Genomic DNA, 18,125 nt, shown 5'->3' on the forward strand with positions numbered 1-18,125 from the left:
GGTCAGAATTTAAAGGTCTGCATATTATTACTTACTTATTTGTAGATGAACTGTGACAATCCCAACACTCCATAGAAACAATTATTTATTCATCCAAACTATCCGCACAAAAAACATTTAAAAAAAACAAAACACAAGTCAGAACGACTGAAGGGGAGAAAGGAAACAACGGCAACCTTCTTCACAACATCAGTTCTTTTACAGATGGACATTTTTATTTCTCCTCCTTGTTTCGCTTCGGTGAGAATAGAGCATTTAATGGCTGCCTCCTCCGTAAGCGCACCTCAGGATTCTTCTCTTCTTTGATGTAACCTACAACAGAGGACACATCCTAGTATTAAAGACAGTACAATCCTCTCTCGTGCACTGAAAAGCATGACAGGATGAAGAATGGTCCTGCTGAGAAATGGGTTCAAATGTTTTGCCCTTACTGCTTTAATCTACAGTGCATAACTGTTAAATTACCTCTCTCAATGCATGTTTGCGTTGATGGGAATCCAACTTCCCAGAAGTTTTCAGGTGTGCATGGAGGAACGTACAGGAAACGATGCCTTGAGCAAGCAGACAGCTTTTTCTGTTTTTCCTCCTCTGGCAGATGGGCGTAATACTGCAGGTAAACAATTATTTAAAATAGGATCAGTATAAGCAGTGTGTCAGTTTTATTAAACTCAAGTACTCAGAATACTTACAATTTCACATTCCTTGCAGGTAGTGCCCTTCAGTTTTCTTCTCTCATCCTTTTTGCGAACGACTGCTACATGTGCAAACGCTGGGTGTCTAATCCAGAGACAGATCTAGGTTATGGAAAACTGACAATGACCAGCAAACATGATCATCTTCAGATAAACACCTGAAAAGGTTGATCAGTTTCTTACCGTGCTTTAGACTGGCATGCACTGTCTTCAGGAGGATCTCCTTATTTGGAGAATTTAGGGGGGGAAAAAAAACACAGGGTTTACCTTACGAATAGATATCTGAAAATACTGATCTAGATTGCACACATTTTCTTTCAATCTGAAAGCTCACCAATGGCCTCCTCTTCATCATCATCACGGTCACAGGGCTGGCTCTGGCCTAGATGTGAACTGTTGCAAGATTTGTACTCCCCGTAAGCCGTTGTGTCGAACATCATATCCAAGCTGTCATTTGCTTTTTCACCGAGTCCTTGAAGTAGGGACAGTTGAGATTACTAACAGTTTAAATCAGCATATTTTAAATATTTTAGAAAAAAAGTGTTGCCGTGTATATTCACCGAACACACTGTCTCGGTCCTTCTCTCTTTGACGCTGAAGTAAGCTGTGACTGACCCAGGTGCAGTCTGTATCTGCCATCTCCACATGATGCTGCCGCTCATCAATTTCCTGGAACGCACAAAACCTGTGTTAGACTCTCACAACGACGTGTGCAATGAATAGATTTAGTTTAAATAATGTTAAAATGATGAACGCTCACATTAAATAGGGACACAGTTTAAAATAATGAGGTCAGTATATGTACAAGTAAAACTCAGGCTTCAGATCAACCTCAGCACTCGCATTTCTACTCCCAGGTCTGGATGATGTTAATAAGAGAGGATATTCCTAATATGGCCAAGCCCAAAGGCCCCGAGCCAGCTTACAGTATAGTGCATGCTGAGGGTGAAGGTTGTTCAGCAGAGCAGATCACGTGACTATACCTCGTCTCCTTTCCACTCGCTGTCGTACATGGAGAGAGCGAGCGCAGGATCGACGCTCCATGTAGGCTCCACTGTGTGCTTCCTATCAGCTGGAACACACAGCCACATTCAAGTTAACTGAATATTATTGAGGAGCATTTCAAACTGTACAACAATCAGAAATATCCGCATGTCCTTCAAGTGACTTTGCTGAAGAGAAATCACCATCTTTAGCTTCATGCTGGCCTTGTGAAGCATTCAGATCCTGCACAGGGGTTCTTTTCTTCCCGTCTGCATCCAGTTTAACCTTCATTTTTGGCTTCTTGAAAGCAGGACTGCTACAAGAAGTGCTTGGCTTTTGGCTGGTGCTCATATTATGTCCTGACTGTACCTGTGTGATATAAAAAGCACCTTGAAACTCTATATTTCTGTCTTACATTTAATTAAACAGCCTGGACACTAAACGTGGTTAAAATTTGACAATGATGTTACTGCCTTCTCTTGCCTTCCTATCTAGTTGCTCCTTCTTGATGCTTGGATTGCTCACAGATATGGCAGTCTGGCTGATCTGTTCACGCTGTAGGTGTTCGCCTTCCTCCTGGTTGTCCGCGTCTTCTTGGAGTCCTCGTTGACTGCGTTCCTGTACCTCTGGACTTCCCTCCTTCACCCGTTTTGCCCTGCAAACACTGCCGCCTTCTGCAAACCGTTTGATGCGTGGGAGAAGAGATGGGGACCCTTTAGATGTTGAGTCTGGACTGTGCATCAGTGTGGATGAAGGCCTTGAAGAGGGAAACAAGTATAACTGTAGCACCGAACTGTTATTTTTTTTTCTCTTTTCCACATGGAGGTGTCTGCCACAGCAGAAGATGATGTCTCAATGCTTACTTTAAACGAACGTCCTGCCTCCAGAGAGTGCTGAAGCTTCTTTGCTGGCTTGGGGCTTTCCTGGGATTCTAAGGTGAGAAAGAGAGCTAATCTGTTTGATCACACCTAAGATTCGTTTTTATTAAAGCCTGATCACATTACATTTTTATTAGATCATCATTTGTTTCAAATCCTGCTTATACACACCATCTGCTGCTTTTCAATAAGTTCAAGGCCACAAGTTTCTGCAATTGCTGCCTCTTCTTCACCTTCAGTCACATCGTCTGAAAATGGAAACAGACATGTTAACAGCAACACGCTCATGATCGCATCTACGGAAGACCAATAATGGATGAAGTCATACTTGAGATCTGCGACGCGTCCATTTCACAGGTGTTAGGGACGAGCACTTCTGCTCTTCCAGGATTCTTTGTGGCACCCTCAGGATCTTTGTATAAAAAAGAATTTAGATTAGAAAACTGGTTTGTGTCTTCAGACAGGTGACGAAGAGGAAGCTACTTTAAAGAGGACTGACCATTGAAGAGCGAATTGTTAGACTGTGGTAGAGGCACCTCTGCATAGCGCACACGCTTCATTTGGTCGTTATTTTTCTGTTTCTTCAATCTGTTTACCACGGGCAGTGAGCTGGGCAAGATCGGGGAGTCTGGAATAACGCCCTCTTCCTGTTCTGCGGGTGAGGCCTCCTTGGATTCAGACCTGAAAAGAAAAGCACACGTGTAGTGCTTCACTGGAAACTGAAACTTTAAAACTTACCGAACCTGAACCTACAAGCCTACTGAGGGGGGAAATTTATTTTCCCAAGGGGCCACAGAAGAAACTGGGACTGTTAGCACCAAAAAGCTTATAAACACATAAAAATAAGAATACTGAGTAGCAGCTTGGGATAATGTATTGTTCACTCCTGAAATGTCTCACCAATGTAGGTGATACACATTTTTATAGAAGCTTTAATTCAAGAGGTTTAACAAAAGTATTGCACTGTTTACAGCTATTTGCAGGAATCATGACACAGTCCCCCATTTTAAATATTTAAAATCTATTAAGTATCTTTTCACTGGAACTTTTAATATGAGGTTAAAAAATTAATTAATTAAAATCTGGGCGCAAACGGAAGAAGCCATAAAACCAAAATAAACCTATCGGAGCAGTAGAATAAACTTGCATTTGTAAAAAGAATAAATGCACAAACCAGGCTCAGCAACACCAAAACACATGAAAGACAACTGAAGACATCTTAAGTACATGAGCGCAGTGGATGATTGGCTAAGAAAAACCCGTTCACAATATCTAACCAAATGAAGAACAGTCTCTGTGAGACAGATGTATCAATGTCAAGAGACACCTTGATGAGTAGACTGCGCAATGCTCAGAAACTGTAAAAAGAAATACAATAAAATAAGAAAGCAGGGGTTACATCTCAGACTCTACAGGTCTCAGTGTGTAAATGTTAAAGTTCATGACAGCACAGTCAGAAAACGATGAACAGGGATGGCTTATTTTCAGGAGAAAGCTGCTTCTCTCTAAAAAGAACATGAAGGCAAAGCTTAGGCTCACAAACAAACCACAAGACTACTGGAACAGACGAGACCAAACTGAAGACGTGTACATATAATGCAGAGGGGTGTGTTTGGCAAAACCCAAATACATCACCACAAAGCACGGTGGTGGAGTGGTGATGATTTGATGTGTCTGAGTCATCCAAGAACTCCCATATATACCAAAGTATTCCAAGTCATCCGTCTGACGGTTAAAGCTTGGCAATAACAGGCTCATGCAACAAGACAATGATCTGAATCAAAGCAGCAAATCTACATTCAACAGAATGGCTGAAAAACAGAAGAGTCAGGGTGTTGTGCAATGGCCCAGTCAAAATCCAGACCTCAATGAACTGAAGCAAGTCTGTAAAGAGTCAAACTTCCTCCATGATGCGAGATACTGATAAACTTCAAAGTACTTCAAGTTATTGCTTTAACTTTTTAAAACATTTCTCATATTTTTCTCGTGAACAAAAACATTAATGCGACACAGCTTACCGAGAACTCTTCAGTTTTTGCAGCTCAGCTCGCAGCTTATTGTTTTCATCCTCCAGCAGGTTTCTTTCATTTTCTGAGGAACAAAGGTTTGCAAAGAACATGTTTTTCTCTGTTCTTAAACAAACTGAGAATCTTAAAGAATTTTTAGGGTTTTTTCACATTTATTCTAGTATATTACTCGTCATATTATATAACATACTACTGTTGTGAAAGATTGCATCTGCATATGTGTATGCACATCAGAGAGGGCTATTAATGGCTGTTGGACACTGAAATGAAAACACTCACTTAGTTTCTCGATAAGACGCAGATTCTGCTGCTGACCGTTTTTCATGTTCTCCTCTAAGATGGAGCATCGATCACACTCTGCTGCTCGAAGCCTGGAAAGGGAAAGCACTGCTGGCAATCTTTATGTTTCACACCGTTTTAATGCAACACATTAAATCTTGTTAACTTTCAGTCTGCGGGGGAATCTGAAGCACCCATACAATGAATCAGAAAAGGTTATTCTTGTCTTTGGTATCATGTTGCTCCAGTTAATTAGAAATCCCACATCAGTGCCAAACTGCAGCTCTCCCATCCTAAGTTATAGTTAGAATTTAACAGAGGTTCAACGAGACACATATATTCCAAACAAACAAACAAGCATTTGCTACAAAGGGAATAACAGTGGAGTGCACGTGCATTCATCTTTGGGTAAATTACCTTTCCTCCAGGAGAGCCATGGCATCCTGCAGGTTTTTATTTTGCTCCTTGAGCTGCTGGTTTCGACTGTAAAACACTTCAAGCCTCTGCGCATCTCTGTAGAGGACAAACACATCACTTTACCCTTCATACATAACTTACTAAGACTCAAGTGTCTTTCTCATTAAACGCAAAATGACACAACATACTCACAGGCAACGTTCCTTTTTCAGCTTGCTTACTTTTGCTTCCAATTCTAGAAACAGCAACAAGTGCAATGATGACATGTGTTTTCATTTAGCTTCTGAACTTCATATTATAGATATGAAAGCCAGCATGAACGTGGTGAGATCAAACTGTCAGTTACCCTGAAGTGCATTTTGGTGACACTCTCCAAGTTGCCTCCACAAGTCTTGAAAGCGATCAGCTGATTTGGCTGTCCCGCTGCTCCTGTCGTTTCCAAAACTATCTACAAGCGTATCTCTGCTCGCTTCCTGCCAACGCAAATCAACCGTGTTTGCCTCACAACAATAAATTAATTCTTTCAGCTCATTTTAGTGTTGCTTAATGTTAATTCGCACTTGTCAATGTAAGCCTACTTTAGCTTTGCTACATGGCGCGCGCAGACGAGCGCATAAACTTAGTGCTAATTAGCTAAATAATAATAATAATAACTTTCACCCCCTCAACACTCACGTGTTTACTACTTATTGTTTATTGGCTTTCAGAACAAGCATTAATAAAACTTCACCTCTGTCTTTTAGCTTGTTCTCCCAATAACCACTTAGACTACAATTAAGAAATAAATGCAAAGTTTAGACTTAATGACACGAGCTCACGAGAAAACAGCCGCAAACAGACTCAGACTTACACCGACACGTCTAAAGAATAAAAACTAGGATATTCTGTCAAAGAGAAAAATGGTTAGAGTAACGTTTAACAGTACAGTACCATGTTTGAGCCATACAGGCTACGGCTTGACCATAACAAAATCCAAATTCGCGCGCCGAACTGCAAGCTGGGAAATCTTCTTCTTCGTTTTCCAATTGACGTAGGAAAGCTTTGACGCCATCCTCTGTTAAACAGCAGCCAGTGGTTTATGCTACTACTTCTCTCCAAACAACAATAATAATGATAATACTTAAAATATTGTTTTATGAAATTAAGTTACAGAAAGTTGTTTGACTTGTCCTCAATTACCAATGAGTAGCTTTAAGAATAAAATGTCTTAAACCAAAAATTTAGAACAGAGCCATGGGGACTACAGTACAATATCATAATCAGAACTGTGTAAAAGTCCTGAGTCGGCCCTTGTTTCTTTATATTTTGAGTTCCAGGTTTAAAATACAAATTCCCAAAGAGCCATTACCTGAAAATGTGGCATGTCATGTGGTCATAAAAAAAATTGTCATACCAAATATTGCCTTTCAAACCAGTTTGAATCGTCCAGCATATATTTTGTTTCATGTTCTTCTTTATTTTGTCATCATTTCTGGCTGCCCCAACACACCCAGTGAGAAGACATGCACAACACAGGTTATTCTTATATTTGTTTTTATTTTTGGTCTTTCTTTAGAATACAAAACAGCAACCAAAGTCACAAAAATAACATTTACAAAACATGTTTAACTGAGGTGACCGAGGCAACATAGAAAAGCATGTCTGAAACAGTGACATTGGTGGATTTTTAGCCTGGAGACTTGAGGTAAGACAGCGAGCGATGTCGGAAAAAGTCAAATATCTTTTACAAACCGTTTGGAATTAGTGCCTTCATTCAGTAGTGCTATTCACAAATGGAGTTTAATATCATTACGGTGCCCTAACATGTCCACGTTGAGCGGTGATTTAATGATGTAGTGCTTCAAATCTGCCTAAGAGTAAATTCATTAGAGTGACATGTAAGTCTAAAATTCTAAGCATGTTGCACTGTATGGCACCATTCAGAATGGTTTCCGTTCGAGTCCCGCTTTCACACACATGCGCACACACACACACACACACTTCCTGCTCATCCACTCTTATTAAATGGGTGCAATTGACTTCTAATAACTTCCTATACTTGTTCCCCACCAAGAACACTTCTGGCTAAAATAAGTGAATACATCATATATCACCCAAGCAAGAGCAGCTTCAGACTTTTGGGGGAAAAAAAGAAACTGAAACACCATTTGTTTAAAAGAAAAAGAAGAAAGTTTAACAGGCCAGAAAAAGTAAAAGTGTTGGAATGGCCACCAGTCACAGAGGCACAAACTCAAAGTCCCATCTTTTGTTCCTACAATACAAAAATGGTAAGACATTATGCAAACACTGCATCACTGAAAGAAAACGATAAAAACCACTTACCTAAACACAAAGCGGTGAAAAATAGTACAGTTTGGCCCGTGATGGACGGCGCAGGTATGTTTTTGCATGAATAAACGTTTCTCGTCTGTTTTTTTTCTTTCACATTTAAGACATAGTCACTGGTGATTCAGCATTGCAGATTATTACTCTTTTTTTTTTTCTTCTTAGTTCCTTTGGATTTGTGCCTTTTATTGAATTTGCATCTGTCACAGCAGGGAGAATTGAGCTAGCATTACTTTGTAAATCTATATATACACATGCATTCAACATCATATTTAATCCCCCAAATTAAAGAGAAAAAAACTATTCCAAACTCCTTTTTCACTACATACGAATTTAAGCTATAAAAACCTGCATGAGAGTCCACATAGAGTTTGCATGGAGGCTTTGCAGTTTGATGTGAGATATGCAGCAGGTTTGTAGAGGTGCTGGCGTTGAGGGGGTGGGGGTGTGGGGGTATGGAATGCAGCCTTATTCCATTAATAGGGGTTGTGGGGATGGGCCTATTTGTCACCCCCTGCTTATCCAAATGGGACTCTATGTAGTTGGGTTTTAGATTCACATTATGCTGGAAGAAGAAGAATTGGTAGCGGACGCTGCCAGGGCGGGGCAGGTCGTCACCACGAGAGAAAAACACTGGAGTGTGAATGCATATCTACCATCTTCCGGACCTGCAGAGAGAACACCGGGTATAAACATAAACCTTTAATCTGCACCTTTGACCAAACTTGTGATGCTTTTAAAACATACTCACACTTCTCTCTCTTCACCACTGCGGGGGCACGTAGCTGTAGCTGGGTGTGCCAGGAGGCCGATATGTGGGCATCGTGACTGGGTGGGGAGCGACGGGCGCTGGTGATGGAGTTGTCAACAAAGTTCCTGAGGAGTGAAAGCCACAGGTAAAACTACAAATCGAACACATTTGTATCCTGGATAAGATTCAATAAACTGCTGCAGCTCACCAGCTGACATGGCCATAGTGGTGCCGGCTACCATGCCCATGGCGACACCGTTGTTGCGGGGAGGAGGGATAGGCGGGGCATACATTGCTGCAGGCATCCCATTGGGCTGGACCACTGTCGTGTGATGGATGACATGAGGCGGTGGAGCATACAGAGCCTGTGTGTAGTAAGGGCCTTGTTGTTGTGAAGGTATTAGTGCCTGGTGGACAAACAACCACACGTTACAGCTCAAGCACTGAGACTGGATGAAGAGGGGCAGCGTGTTATTAAAAATATACACATACAGCAAGGACTGACCTGTGCATAGGGGTTCTGTTGGGGGTAGGTGCTCCTGACAGGGTACACAGCAGTTGGGTAGGGGTTTGGGGAGGATGAGTACGGTGGGACGGTCCCTGTGCTGGGAGAGCAGGACACTTTGAAGGGAGCACTTTGAGCATAGCCTGGAGAGGGAGGAAGACGGCTCATATTAGGGCCGTTTGTTCTGGGACAAAATAGCTGAAGCTTGGAAGAAACACTGGCTGTGCAGCTCAGTAAAACAGGACCCTCATAGAAGAGAAGCGCACACACTTTTTAGGGTTATTAAGAGTCTCTTTGGAACTTTTATTCTTTATTACGTTATGTTTATAATTAATTCAAATCAAGAAGTCAGATGGAACAATTTGACTCTTTTGAAGTGCATCAGGAAGATGTGTTTCAAGATCTATCAGATAAACTCGGGCAGATTTCATCGTTACTTTCTTCTCACCGTTAGGGAAGCCTGGGTTTGCTCCTGCGTAGATGTTGGGAGTGTACATTGGAGCAGCCGCTGCGTATCCTAGAGGAAATCCAGCTGCCAAAACCAGAAACAAAACAAGAATATAATAGTATTCTCAATGCTGGGAGATATTTTCTTGTAATTATGCTTGTTTCTTAAACCACTATGCTTCAGGTTACCTGGATAACCTATACCCTTAGTGTTGGTAAAGGGGACCCCTGTTGGTGCAGGGCTGTATACTGGGTTCATTGTGGCTGTCTACTTGCAGATGCTGTAAATAAGAGAAGCACAGACAGGTTGGAATGATGCAATCATGCATGGAAACCAACTGCTGATCTGTGTGCCAGCAGAGCTCTTGTGGAAAGGATGGACATGAGAATATGAAGCTTTCTGTTGCTGTCGATTGTGACCCTGTTGTTCCAAAAACAGCACAGTGATTGTGAAAAGATTCCTCAGAATGTTTAAACAAAACCTTCAGTTCTGCTTTCAGAAACCTTAAGCATGTCGACTGGTTTGGTGTGCTTTCTTTAGAGCTTAGACTTTGACATACTCTCCATTTATTAGACTGCTGTTACTGTAGCTTTCCCATTCGTCACATTTCATTACGTTTATATGTCATGGCATGTGCACAAACTACTACTTTTACCCAACGACACAGCTGACTGACAGCGGTCTGCATGATATGACCTTGCAAGGTCACGGTAACAAAAAAGCGAAGACTAGACTAATAAGCATTTCCTGACATTGTGTGCTGACGTGCACCTATTACAGTTGTATTGGCATTACTATATATTCTGTTTGATAATAAACATAACGCAGAGAAGGTGCTTGCGCTATTTTTAAAAATGGTGTCAACATGGTTCCTAATGCTCTCAGCACTGTCTAAAGCAGAAAGACATGAGCGCAACTAGTCATTGTACAATGTTCGTGAGCAGTTTGTAAAAGACATTTTTGGAAAATTAATACACTCAGCTAGACCTTTCATTTTGCATTTTTTGATGCCATTCTGTTGTTCGGGTCAAACCTTAAATTTAACAAGGTGCTATAAACATTCCTCAGAGATGTTACTCCACGTTAACACGATGCTATCTCCTCCTCTTCCTTCTACCATGGGGTCTCGATCATGAGTTGGCTCTGCTCTCGGCCTCTAGAATTCCCTCCCAGCAAATATCCATATCACTAACTCCCTCTCGCATCAGAACATCTCTTTAAACCGTGTGTAAGGTGACCTTGAGTGTTTTGAAAGGCGCCTGAAACAAAATGCATCACTATTGTTATTACATTTTACAGCTTTCTTTGCGCATTTCCCGAAGAAACCATGACTTTTGCTTCCCATGACGGTCCCTGGGTTGATTTTAATGCATCTGTGCTTCCACCTAGCGGTAGCTAAAATAAAAACTTAAGCATGAAAAACAAAAACACAAAAAAACCTTTCCACCTCGTTACAAGGTGCTCATTCAAAGTGAATGGACTCTGGTAAATATAAATTCACAATTACACTTACTCGGGTTGCTATAAGCACAGTCACGCTACAATTGAATCCAGATTTAACTCCAGTTTATTTGATAGGCTGACTCTATAGGAAACTGAAATTAATCAAAACTTCAAATTTTCAAAGAGAGAGAGAGGAACAACATAATTTAGCAATTCGGCTTTATTTGTGTTACTTTAACTATACTCTTTCACCCAAACACAGCGGACGACAGGGGCGAGAGAGGTGTGAAGCTATGCGTTTCTGTTTGTTTGGTGTTTTTTTTTTTTTTTCCTGGATGTTTTCTTAGACTAAAATCTAAATATGTGCTGCTCATCGGTAAGTCTTAAAGGCTGCTTTCGCCTTCCAAGCACAAACCCTCGGCAGTAACATGTGCCCTCTCAAAACATGACGTTCGATACGTCGCCTGCAAAAATTAAGATGGCAACCTGAAGTAGAAGAATTTGGAAAGGTGAACGCAGCGGGGCTTTGTTACCATCAGCTAGCTTAGCTCACAAGCTTCACGATCTCCACCACCTGCAGTTAGCCTAGCCTGTTTGGCGCCGTAGGTGAGCGTTGCTTTACACGCTGACCCGCTAATCACCTGTCTGACCGCGCGAAGCCGCCGGAGTGTCCCCGGACAGCAGACAGATGGGGGACAGCTCGTCAAGCAGGCCGCATAGCACAGGAGGCAGGCAGCCAGACAGCTGTGTCAAGCGGTGCAGCCTGTCCCGTTACCAGATAACACGCATATCTTTATGTCCCGATAACAAAAACCCACAACAACTTACTGTTAGCTGCTTTGACCGTCAGTTAATCACCTTCTCCGGTCTTGTGGGTTAAAATGAAATAAAGCTAACTGCTGTTTTGCTCCCAGATGCTTTGCTTAACTCTTTTGAGCACCCCGCGTCACTTCCGTGGTGTCACGTGGTATACAAATTAAAAAATAAAATAATATAGTCTACTTTATATAAGATGCCGGTTTTGTTTTCTTTCAACAACGTGTAAATCCCATGTTAAACAATGAAAACACCAGTAGTTCTTTTTAAACTATTATCATTAGTTTTCCGTCAAACACGATCTGAAAATAATTATCAAATCCAACCAACATGACGTAACAGGTCAGATAACGCCTTTTATTGGTAAACAACTGCATCGTCTTTTAATACGGTTCGTATTTTTTGCGACACAATCACAACACTTTTGACGTTGTCCAGTATCGCAACACTGCAACAGTACTGTGTAGCAACCCTCCTTGAACTCATTATGTCGGCTCTGCGGTCCTTGCAGGCGGTAAAATTTATTTGACTCGAGCGTGACTGTTGCTTTATCTAATATCTCGTCGTCTCCGGACTCGGGAGACTTTGCTTACTTCTTAAACTGACCACTGTTTCTTCCGAAATAATTTTCGCGTTTCTGTGACAACGGGACAATTAGTGCTTCGTGCCCTTTGAGGACCTTGACGCATCGTTTCCATTCAGCCATTGAAGTGGGAAGAGTCGGGTCCGTATACTGTTGTGGTTTTAGCGCGATCTACGTGTGGGTTTTTCACAGGTTAAAAATGTTGCTGCCGAGCTCATATTAGGAACCGTCTTGCGGTGTACGGTGAAACTACTCGCTCAGCTGGCGTCGTCGGTGAAGAGCAGGGGCATAATGTCTGGAGCGGCGGGTGGGGGAGGAGGCTCCTCCTGCTTGGGCGCAGCAGCGGCAGCCAGTTGCAGCTCCACCGGCTCTCCATATGCGGCTGCAGCCGGAGGAGGCGCAGGGGTGGCGGGGAGGCTACCAGCGAGGGTTTTGGAGCATGTTTTCTCCTACCTGGAGCTGACTGACCTGATGCGGTGTTCGCTGGTCTGCTGGCACTGGAACAATATCCTGGCGGATGAAAACAGCGAGGTGTGGCGCAGCCTCTGCAGCCGGACTCTGAGCGACGAGGCTCTGCGGTCTGACATCCTTTGTAACCTGCCCACCTACAAGGGCAAAGTAGGTTTACCAGTACACATCCCTCTATCCTGGGGTTACCTGTTTGATTATGCCTTTACACAAAGGGACAATGTAGCCATAAACATTACTGAATGTCAGCGTAATCTAGTGCTTTTTAACGTATTCAATGAAATATAAGACATAAACGGGCATAAAACTGAATCCTGCTTGTTGTATTATTGTCTTTCAGTTGGTGATCACACTGAGCAGGTGTAGATCAGATGTTTTGTTGCCATTGGGCTTATCACTGGAGTCCATATTGAATTGACTCTCCAGTCTATTGTTGCATAATAGAACAAAACCTGTTCTAAGCAGTCTGTGTATGGAGACTGTTTATAGGAGTGTTGATGGCATGAAAGTAAGGTTTGAATGAGAACAACTTGTCTGTGTCCAATGTCAATCTAAGGACGCTCATTCATTTGTTCCAAAGTGTTTTTAGAAACACGACCTACATTCTTATGAAAAATATTTGAGCTCTGCACCTCTGAATGGTGCAATGAGCGTCCTGCGAGATGGAAAGTGGAGTAGCATGTCTCTTCTTCTGTATGCATGCTTCACAGAACTTTTTTCCCCTTACAAATATTTAGATTTCCCAGCAAGTGTCTGTGATTTTGTTAACTGTAACTGTCTTCCTGTGCAGCTCAAGGCCTTTCAGCATGCTTTGAGCTCCCACGACTGCTCCCGCAACGTTTACGTGAAGAAGAACGGCTTCACTCTGCACCGCAACCCTATTGCCCAGAGCACAGACGGCGCGCGGGGCAAAATCGGCTTTTCGGAAGGGCGACATGCCTGGGAAATCTGGTGGGAGGGCCCCCTGGGCACCGTGGCAGTGATAGGTATCGCTACGAAGCGGGCGCAGATGCAGTGCCAGGGCTACGTAGCCCTCTTGGGCAGCGATGACCAGAGCTGGGGCTGGAACCTGGTCGACAATAACCTGCTTCACAACGGAGAAGTCAACGGGAATTTCCCCCAGTGTAACAATGCACCTAAATATCAGGTAGGAGTCGAGATTTGAAATGACGTTTTAAAAGGAAATTGTGTAAAGAGTACAAGTGAAAACATGATTATAACTCCTGATGTGACCGTGCCTGTCCACAGATCGGGGAGAGAATACGAGTGATTCTAGACATGGATGACAAGACGTTAGCCTTTGAGAGAGGTTTTGAGTTTCTCGGAGTGGCTTTCCGTGGACTGCCCAAAACCTGCCTGTTCCCTGCTGTGTCTGCAGTATACGGCAACACTGAAGTCACCATGGTGTACCTGGGAAAACCTCTGGACGGCTAGATGCAGATCAGCCTGTGCCACCCTGAAATCATACACGTTCCTGTCAAGTGCAGACAGACTGCTGATTCCCTCCCTATTGTAGTGTTTTAAGGTTTGGAGGGTAAGTGGTCACATTTCTTCCAAACACAGTAACCTTATTTCCATAAGCACACAGAGAACAATCTGCAATCTACTTCGACTCACCAAAAAAAAGCGAAGGTTTTTTTTTTTTCCCAAACTGGACAAACAACAGGGGGAAAGGAATGTTCAGGGACTGTTTGTGTATCTACGTGGAGAAGTCCACTTTTACAGTTTAGCTGCTGAACTCTATTATTCACCTTACAGGGGAAACTTAATTTAATGTCACGCATTTTGGACTCGTGCTGAAGATTTACTTGAGATTTTGTCTGCTTGAAGGAGGCCTAAGCTACTCTAAACCAAGTGGCGAATGCTTTAACGCAACATTTTTAACATGTGACACAGTCGTTAACATGTGAGTTAATGGACAAACGCATTGTGGAATGACTGCATTACAGTGAAATGAAACATGTGAGATGTATTGTAACATTCTGGCGTAGGTAAACCTCAAGGACACATGGGCCACGTCCATGGCACGTGTGTGGCAGTCCATGCATGCGCACTGTTGTGCTGCGTATGCACTGAAACATCTCCCCCTTTCAAGTACTTACTCAGTAACGGTGGAAACTAAACCTGTAACATGAAATGTGTCTTTTTAATGTGCTACTGTAGTATTACGATTTATTTATTTCCTGGTTTTATCTATGGTACTATAGATACTGTGTGATTTTAAAGCCTGAAAATAAAGTCTACATGGTGCCACTCCTACAGTAAAGACGGTTTGATGTTTGTTTGCATAAGTGAAGAGAATGCAGGTGGTCTGAAAGATCGACCATCACCACACTGTCAGCTATTGATCAACTGGTAATGGTAAATGGACTGATTCTTATATAGCGCTTTTCTACTCTCCCGGAGTACTCAAAGCGCTGTATAATTGTTGGCCTTTTTTTTTTTTTTTTTTTTTTTTAAGGGAACTTGGACAAGAGGATCTTGCTCATGCTGCCAAGCTCAGCCATGAACTGTATGATTATGATGCACAGACTAGCATATCTAGGCTATTCCATTAAAAAACAAACATTTCTCTTAGAATCAGCTTTTTAGAACAATAACTTATATATTTAAAGAAGCTATACTAATATTGCTTGAAGAAAAAGTGGATTTTCATTCATGGTTTAGAAGATAAGCCTGGTATCAAAACATGGGAAAAGGGAAACCTTTCATGTACTATTAAGTTGTTTTTAACCAACCACACATGGAGATATGAACCCAAACTTGAGTTTCTATCTAGCGACTCGTCAAAAAAACAAAATAGATCAATCATCCACAGTAACTTGGCACGTGCCCTGTTCCAGTTACTTTGCATCACAGACATTAAACCTGAGCAGTTTTGCTACTGAAATGATAATATACTGTGATGCTGGGCTATATACTTTGATGAAAGTAAAATTTTCCAAGGCTTCATTAAATGTGCTAAAGTAACTGTTTAAATAAAATCTGCTGGTTCGCTCTGGAAATCCTTTTGTCAGATTTCTTGGATTTTTATATGAAAGACTCAGCTGCTAACAATAAACAACAATACATTTGAATTATTTAGTTTGATTGCTTTATTACCATTGGACTATTTCACAAAGTGTTGTTGCAAATCTAAAAACTTGGCTCTTCTTCTGTTTTTTTAACAAGAGCCAGGTAATTACCATAACAACTGTATTATTGATTAGTATGTGGTACAAGCTGCAAAGACAATATCCAGTATACAAGATCAACCATTATAAATACAAAACATTTTACCAGGATTAATGACTTAGTTATGCAATAAATTATTAGCAAAATAAGAAAAACAAAACATAAAATCATGTGGGGACACAAAACTCCACATGGCTATATCCATTCCTGTGAAAAACTAGGACTATCCTAACTGCTTCTACAGGAATCGGGGAGGTAAGTATTAGCTAGGTGACGCTAATCAAATGCACTCTTTTAGCTGATCATCAGTGATCAGTACGTATGAGCAGCTCTATAAAAACAGAAGTTTTAGTGGTTTGCATGTCTGGACTATTTAGGTGTAGTCCAATCTTCCCAGGAGTTGACCTGTCAGCCAGTTCACCTAAAGAGCAGACCGTGCAATGTGCAGTGAAACTGCAAAAAAACATAAGAGTTAGATTTCAGACTTTACAGGACTCAGCTCGCATGTTAACTGTTAAAGTTCATGACAGTACAATTAGAAAAAGACTGAACATGTAAGGCTTGCCAGGAAATAGCCTCTTCTCTGAAAAGAACATAGCAGCATGGCTTCCAACGTTGCATCTGAACAAACCACAAGACCCGTGGAACAATGTCCTTTGGACAGACAAGACCAACGTGGAGATGGTTTGCCTCTAATCCACAGCAGCACATTTGGAGAAAACCAAACGCAGCATATCTGCACAAACACCTCACACCAACTGTCAAGCACGGCGGTGGAGGAGTGAAGATTTGGGTTTGTTTTGCACCCACAGGACCTGAGCACATTGCTGTCATTGTGTCAACCATGAACACCTCGAGGGGTCAAAGTGTTCTAGAGTCAAACATGAAACAAGATGAGACAAAAACACAATGTTTTATAGCACAGCAGCAAATCTACTCCAGAATGGCAGCAAAAGAATAAAAAGTCCAGACCTCAACTTGATTGAAATGCTGTGGTGGGATCTCAAGAGAAGTGTGTGAGTAATGTCTTAAACATGTTGATTTACTTTGAGGCACCACTTTGGTCTTGTCTGTCTAGCTAGTGAGTGAACAACATGCACATTTCAAATTTCAACATGCAAAAGGCCTCAGACAAACAGCAACATATCCAAGGGAAAGTTGGGATTTGGAGATTATGTATCGGAATTTCAGGAGCGGGACCACGCCTCCAAACACGCTCTTTCCGGTTGTCATCTATATAAGTTCCCCCCAGTTCTGCAAACTGTTCATTCTCGTTTACGTGCCCCACCCTCCCTCCTTGTTCTCAATTCTATAACTTCTTCATTCCTATTTAGTACACGGGGATCTGCCAGGCCCGGGAGCCGTCGCCAGTCCCCTTCGAGGCCTTCCCCAAACCGCAGCTCAATTCATGTCCAAGCATTCACCTAATATCTACTAAAACGCCATCAAAACTAAAATGAGGACGTGGGCCCGGCTAGTGAAATATCTTTAAAGACCACAATGCACTGCTCATAACCTCAGCTAACCTCCTCTGAGAGTTTCATCCAAAACAAAACCTTTCAAGCTTGACTTTTCTCTTTTTTGTAAATGTAAAGGTGTGAAATGCTGTTTTCACATCGCTAACATACCTGACATGACAGCGATGTCGAGTTCTGCCTTCCTGCTCTCTGTCAGTATTTATTTAAAGGCAACTCTGCAATAAAAGATACATTTTACATCTCAAAAAGTGCCAACAGAAATTGTTTTGCAATGCTCTAAAATCAGCTCAGCGTGACTCAGGGAAAAAGCCTCTCAGTGCTGGACAGCGTCTCAGCAGTGAAGGAGAGAATTCATTGAATGATTGACTGTCTATGTAATGCCAAGGCAAAGAGATTGGCTGCTTCGCGTCTGCCAATTTGTGGCTCCAGTTTACAGCTTGCCTGTTAGAGTACCTGCTAATACTCCCCACTTTCTGTTCTGTCCTTGAATGTCTGTTTGCCGGACTGTCTATCAAAGTCACTTTCTCCATCCTTGATACTTTTACTTTGCATGTCTCACTGTCTGTATCCAGGGCTGCTATCCTCCCGTTCACCATCAAACCTGCTGTATAACTGCTTAACCTTGGTTTTGTCCACACATAACGATCTAATAGGGAATCTGAAAAAGGATACTGACTATATATAATTTATTTTTAATTCATTTTTAAATCTTTATTTAGTTGCTGCTTATTGACTGTACAGCCATTAACATAATAATGAAATACTGGAATTTCAGTCACTAAAATGAATGCATAGACGTGTCTGTACTGCACCTTTCCATTTGTCAAATATTTCCTTTAAAACATCTCCAAAACTTA

General features: G+C 41.9%; 3 protein-coding genes across 4 annotated transcripts; 1 reads left to right on the forward strand and 2 right to left on the reverse strand.

Annotated features, from left to right (window-relative positions):
• Positions 1–68: 68 nt before the first annotated feature.
• On the reverse strand, positions 69–6,317 carry rbbp8 (retinoblastoma binding protein 8). Of its 2 annotated transcripts, none has more exons than XM_076888050.1 (19): positions 6,208–6,317; positions 5,624–5,750; positions 5,470–5,512; positions 5,278–5,373; positions 4,861–4,952; positions 4,573–4,645; positions 3,054–3,235; positions 2,883–2,966; positions 2,726–2,802; positions 2,540–2,607; positions 2,160–2,409; positions 1,880–2,045; positions 1,676–1,764; positions 1,253–1,361; positions 1,027–1,164; positions 876–912; positions 690–777; positions 466–607; positions 69–312 (listed from the first exon to the last, which is right to left on the reverse strand). In XM_076888050.1, exons 1-19 carry the CDS (start codon positions 6,208–6,210, stop codon positions 215–217), a joined length of 1,962 nt encoding a protein of 653 aa, XP_076744165.1. In that variant the 5' UTR covers positions 6,211–6,317; the 3' UTR covers positions 69–214. The 2 variants fall into 2 exon arrangements, with proteins under 2 accessions (XP_076744165.1, XP_076744166.1); XM_076888051.1 differs by having other exon boundaries at positions 876–915; positions 6,208–6,226.
• A 476-nt stretch (positions 6,318–6,793) lies between these two features.
• On the reverse strand, positions 6,794–11,831 carry fam168b (family with sequence similarity 168 member B). The gene is made up of 7 exons (XM_004569504.6): positions 11,578–11,831; positions 9,495–9,586; positions 9,307–9,390; positions 8,859–9,001; positions 8,562–8,760; positions 8,354–8,478; positions 6,794–8,270 (listed from the first exon to the last, which is right to left on the reverse strand). Exons 2-6 carry the CDS (start codon positions 9,562–9,564, stop codon positions 8,366–8,368), a joined length of 609 nt encoding a protein of 202 aa, XP_004569561.1. The 5' UTR covers positions 9,565–9,586; positions 11,578–11,831; the 3' UTR covers positions 6,794–8,270; positions 8,354–8,365.
• A 152-nt stretch (positions 11,832–11,983) lies between these two features.
• On the forward strand, positions 11,984–14,882 carry fbxo45 (F-box protein 45). The gene is made up of 3 exons (XM_004569503.4): positions 11,984–12,766; positions 13,407–13,763; positions 13,865–14,882. The coding sequence occupies exons 1-3, from the start codon at positions 12,440–12,442 to the stop codon at positions 14,048–14,050; spliced, it is 870 nt and encodes a 289-aa protein (XP_004569560.1). The 5' UTR covers positions 11,984–12,439; the 3' UTR covers positions 14,051–14,882.
• Positions 14,883–18,125: the final 3,243 nt, after the last annotated feature.

Source organism: Maylandia zebra, linkage group LG9, assembly GCF_041146795.1.
Source record: "Maylandia zebra isolate NMK-2024a linkage group LG9, Mzebra_GT3a, whole genome shotgun sequence".
Classification (NCBI taxonomy): Eukaryota; Metazoa; Chordata; class Actinopteri; order Cichliformes; family Cichlidae; genus Maylandia; species Maylandia zebra.

Excerpts from the sequence above, each read along its gene's own strand:
- rbbp8 (XM_076888051.1), bottom strand. Across the intron at positions 3,236-4,572 it reads CAAAAACTGAAGAGTTCTCG|GTCTGAATCCAAGGAGGCCT; the intron begins GTAAGCTGTGTC and ends TTTTCTTTTCAG. Across the intron at positions 2,410-2,539 it reads AGGCAGGACGTTCGTTTAAA|TCCAGACTCAACATCTAAAG; the intron begins GTAAGCATTGAG and ends ACTGATGCACAG.
- fam168b (XM_004569504.6), bottom strand. The coding sequence starts at position 9,564 with ATGAACCCAGTATACAGCCCTGCACCAACAGGGGTCCCCTTTACCAAC. Across the intron at positions 9,391-9,494 it reads TAAGGGTATAGGTTATCCAG|CTGGATTTCCTCTAGGATAC; the intron begins GTAACCTGAAGC and ends TGGTTTTGGCAG. Across the intron at positions 9,002-9,306 it reads AAACCCAGGCTTCCCTAACG|GCTATGCTCAAAGTGCTCCC; the intron begins GTGAGAAGAAAG and ends CTCCCTCTCCAG.
- fbxo45 (XM_004569503.4), top strand. The coding sequence starts at position 12,440 with ATGTCTGGAGCGGCGGGTGGGGGAGGAGGCTCCTCCTGCTTGGGCGCA. Across the intron at positions 12,767-13,406 it reads TGCCCACCTACAAGGGCAAA|CTCAAGGCCTTTCAGCATGC; the intron begins GTAGGTTTACCA and ends CTTCCTGTGCAG. Across the intron at positions 13,764-13,864 it reads ACAATGCACCTAAATATCAG|ATCGGGGAGAGAATACGAGT; the intron begins GTAGGAGTCGAG and ends GCCTGTCCACAG.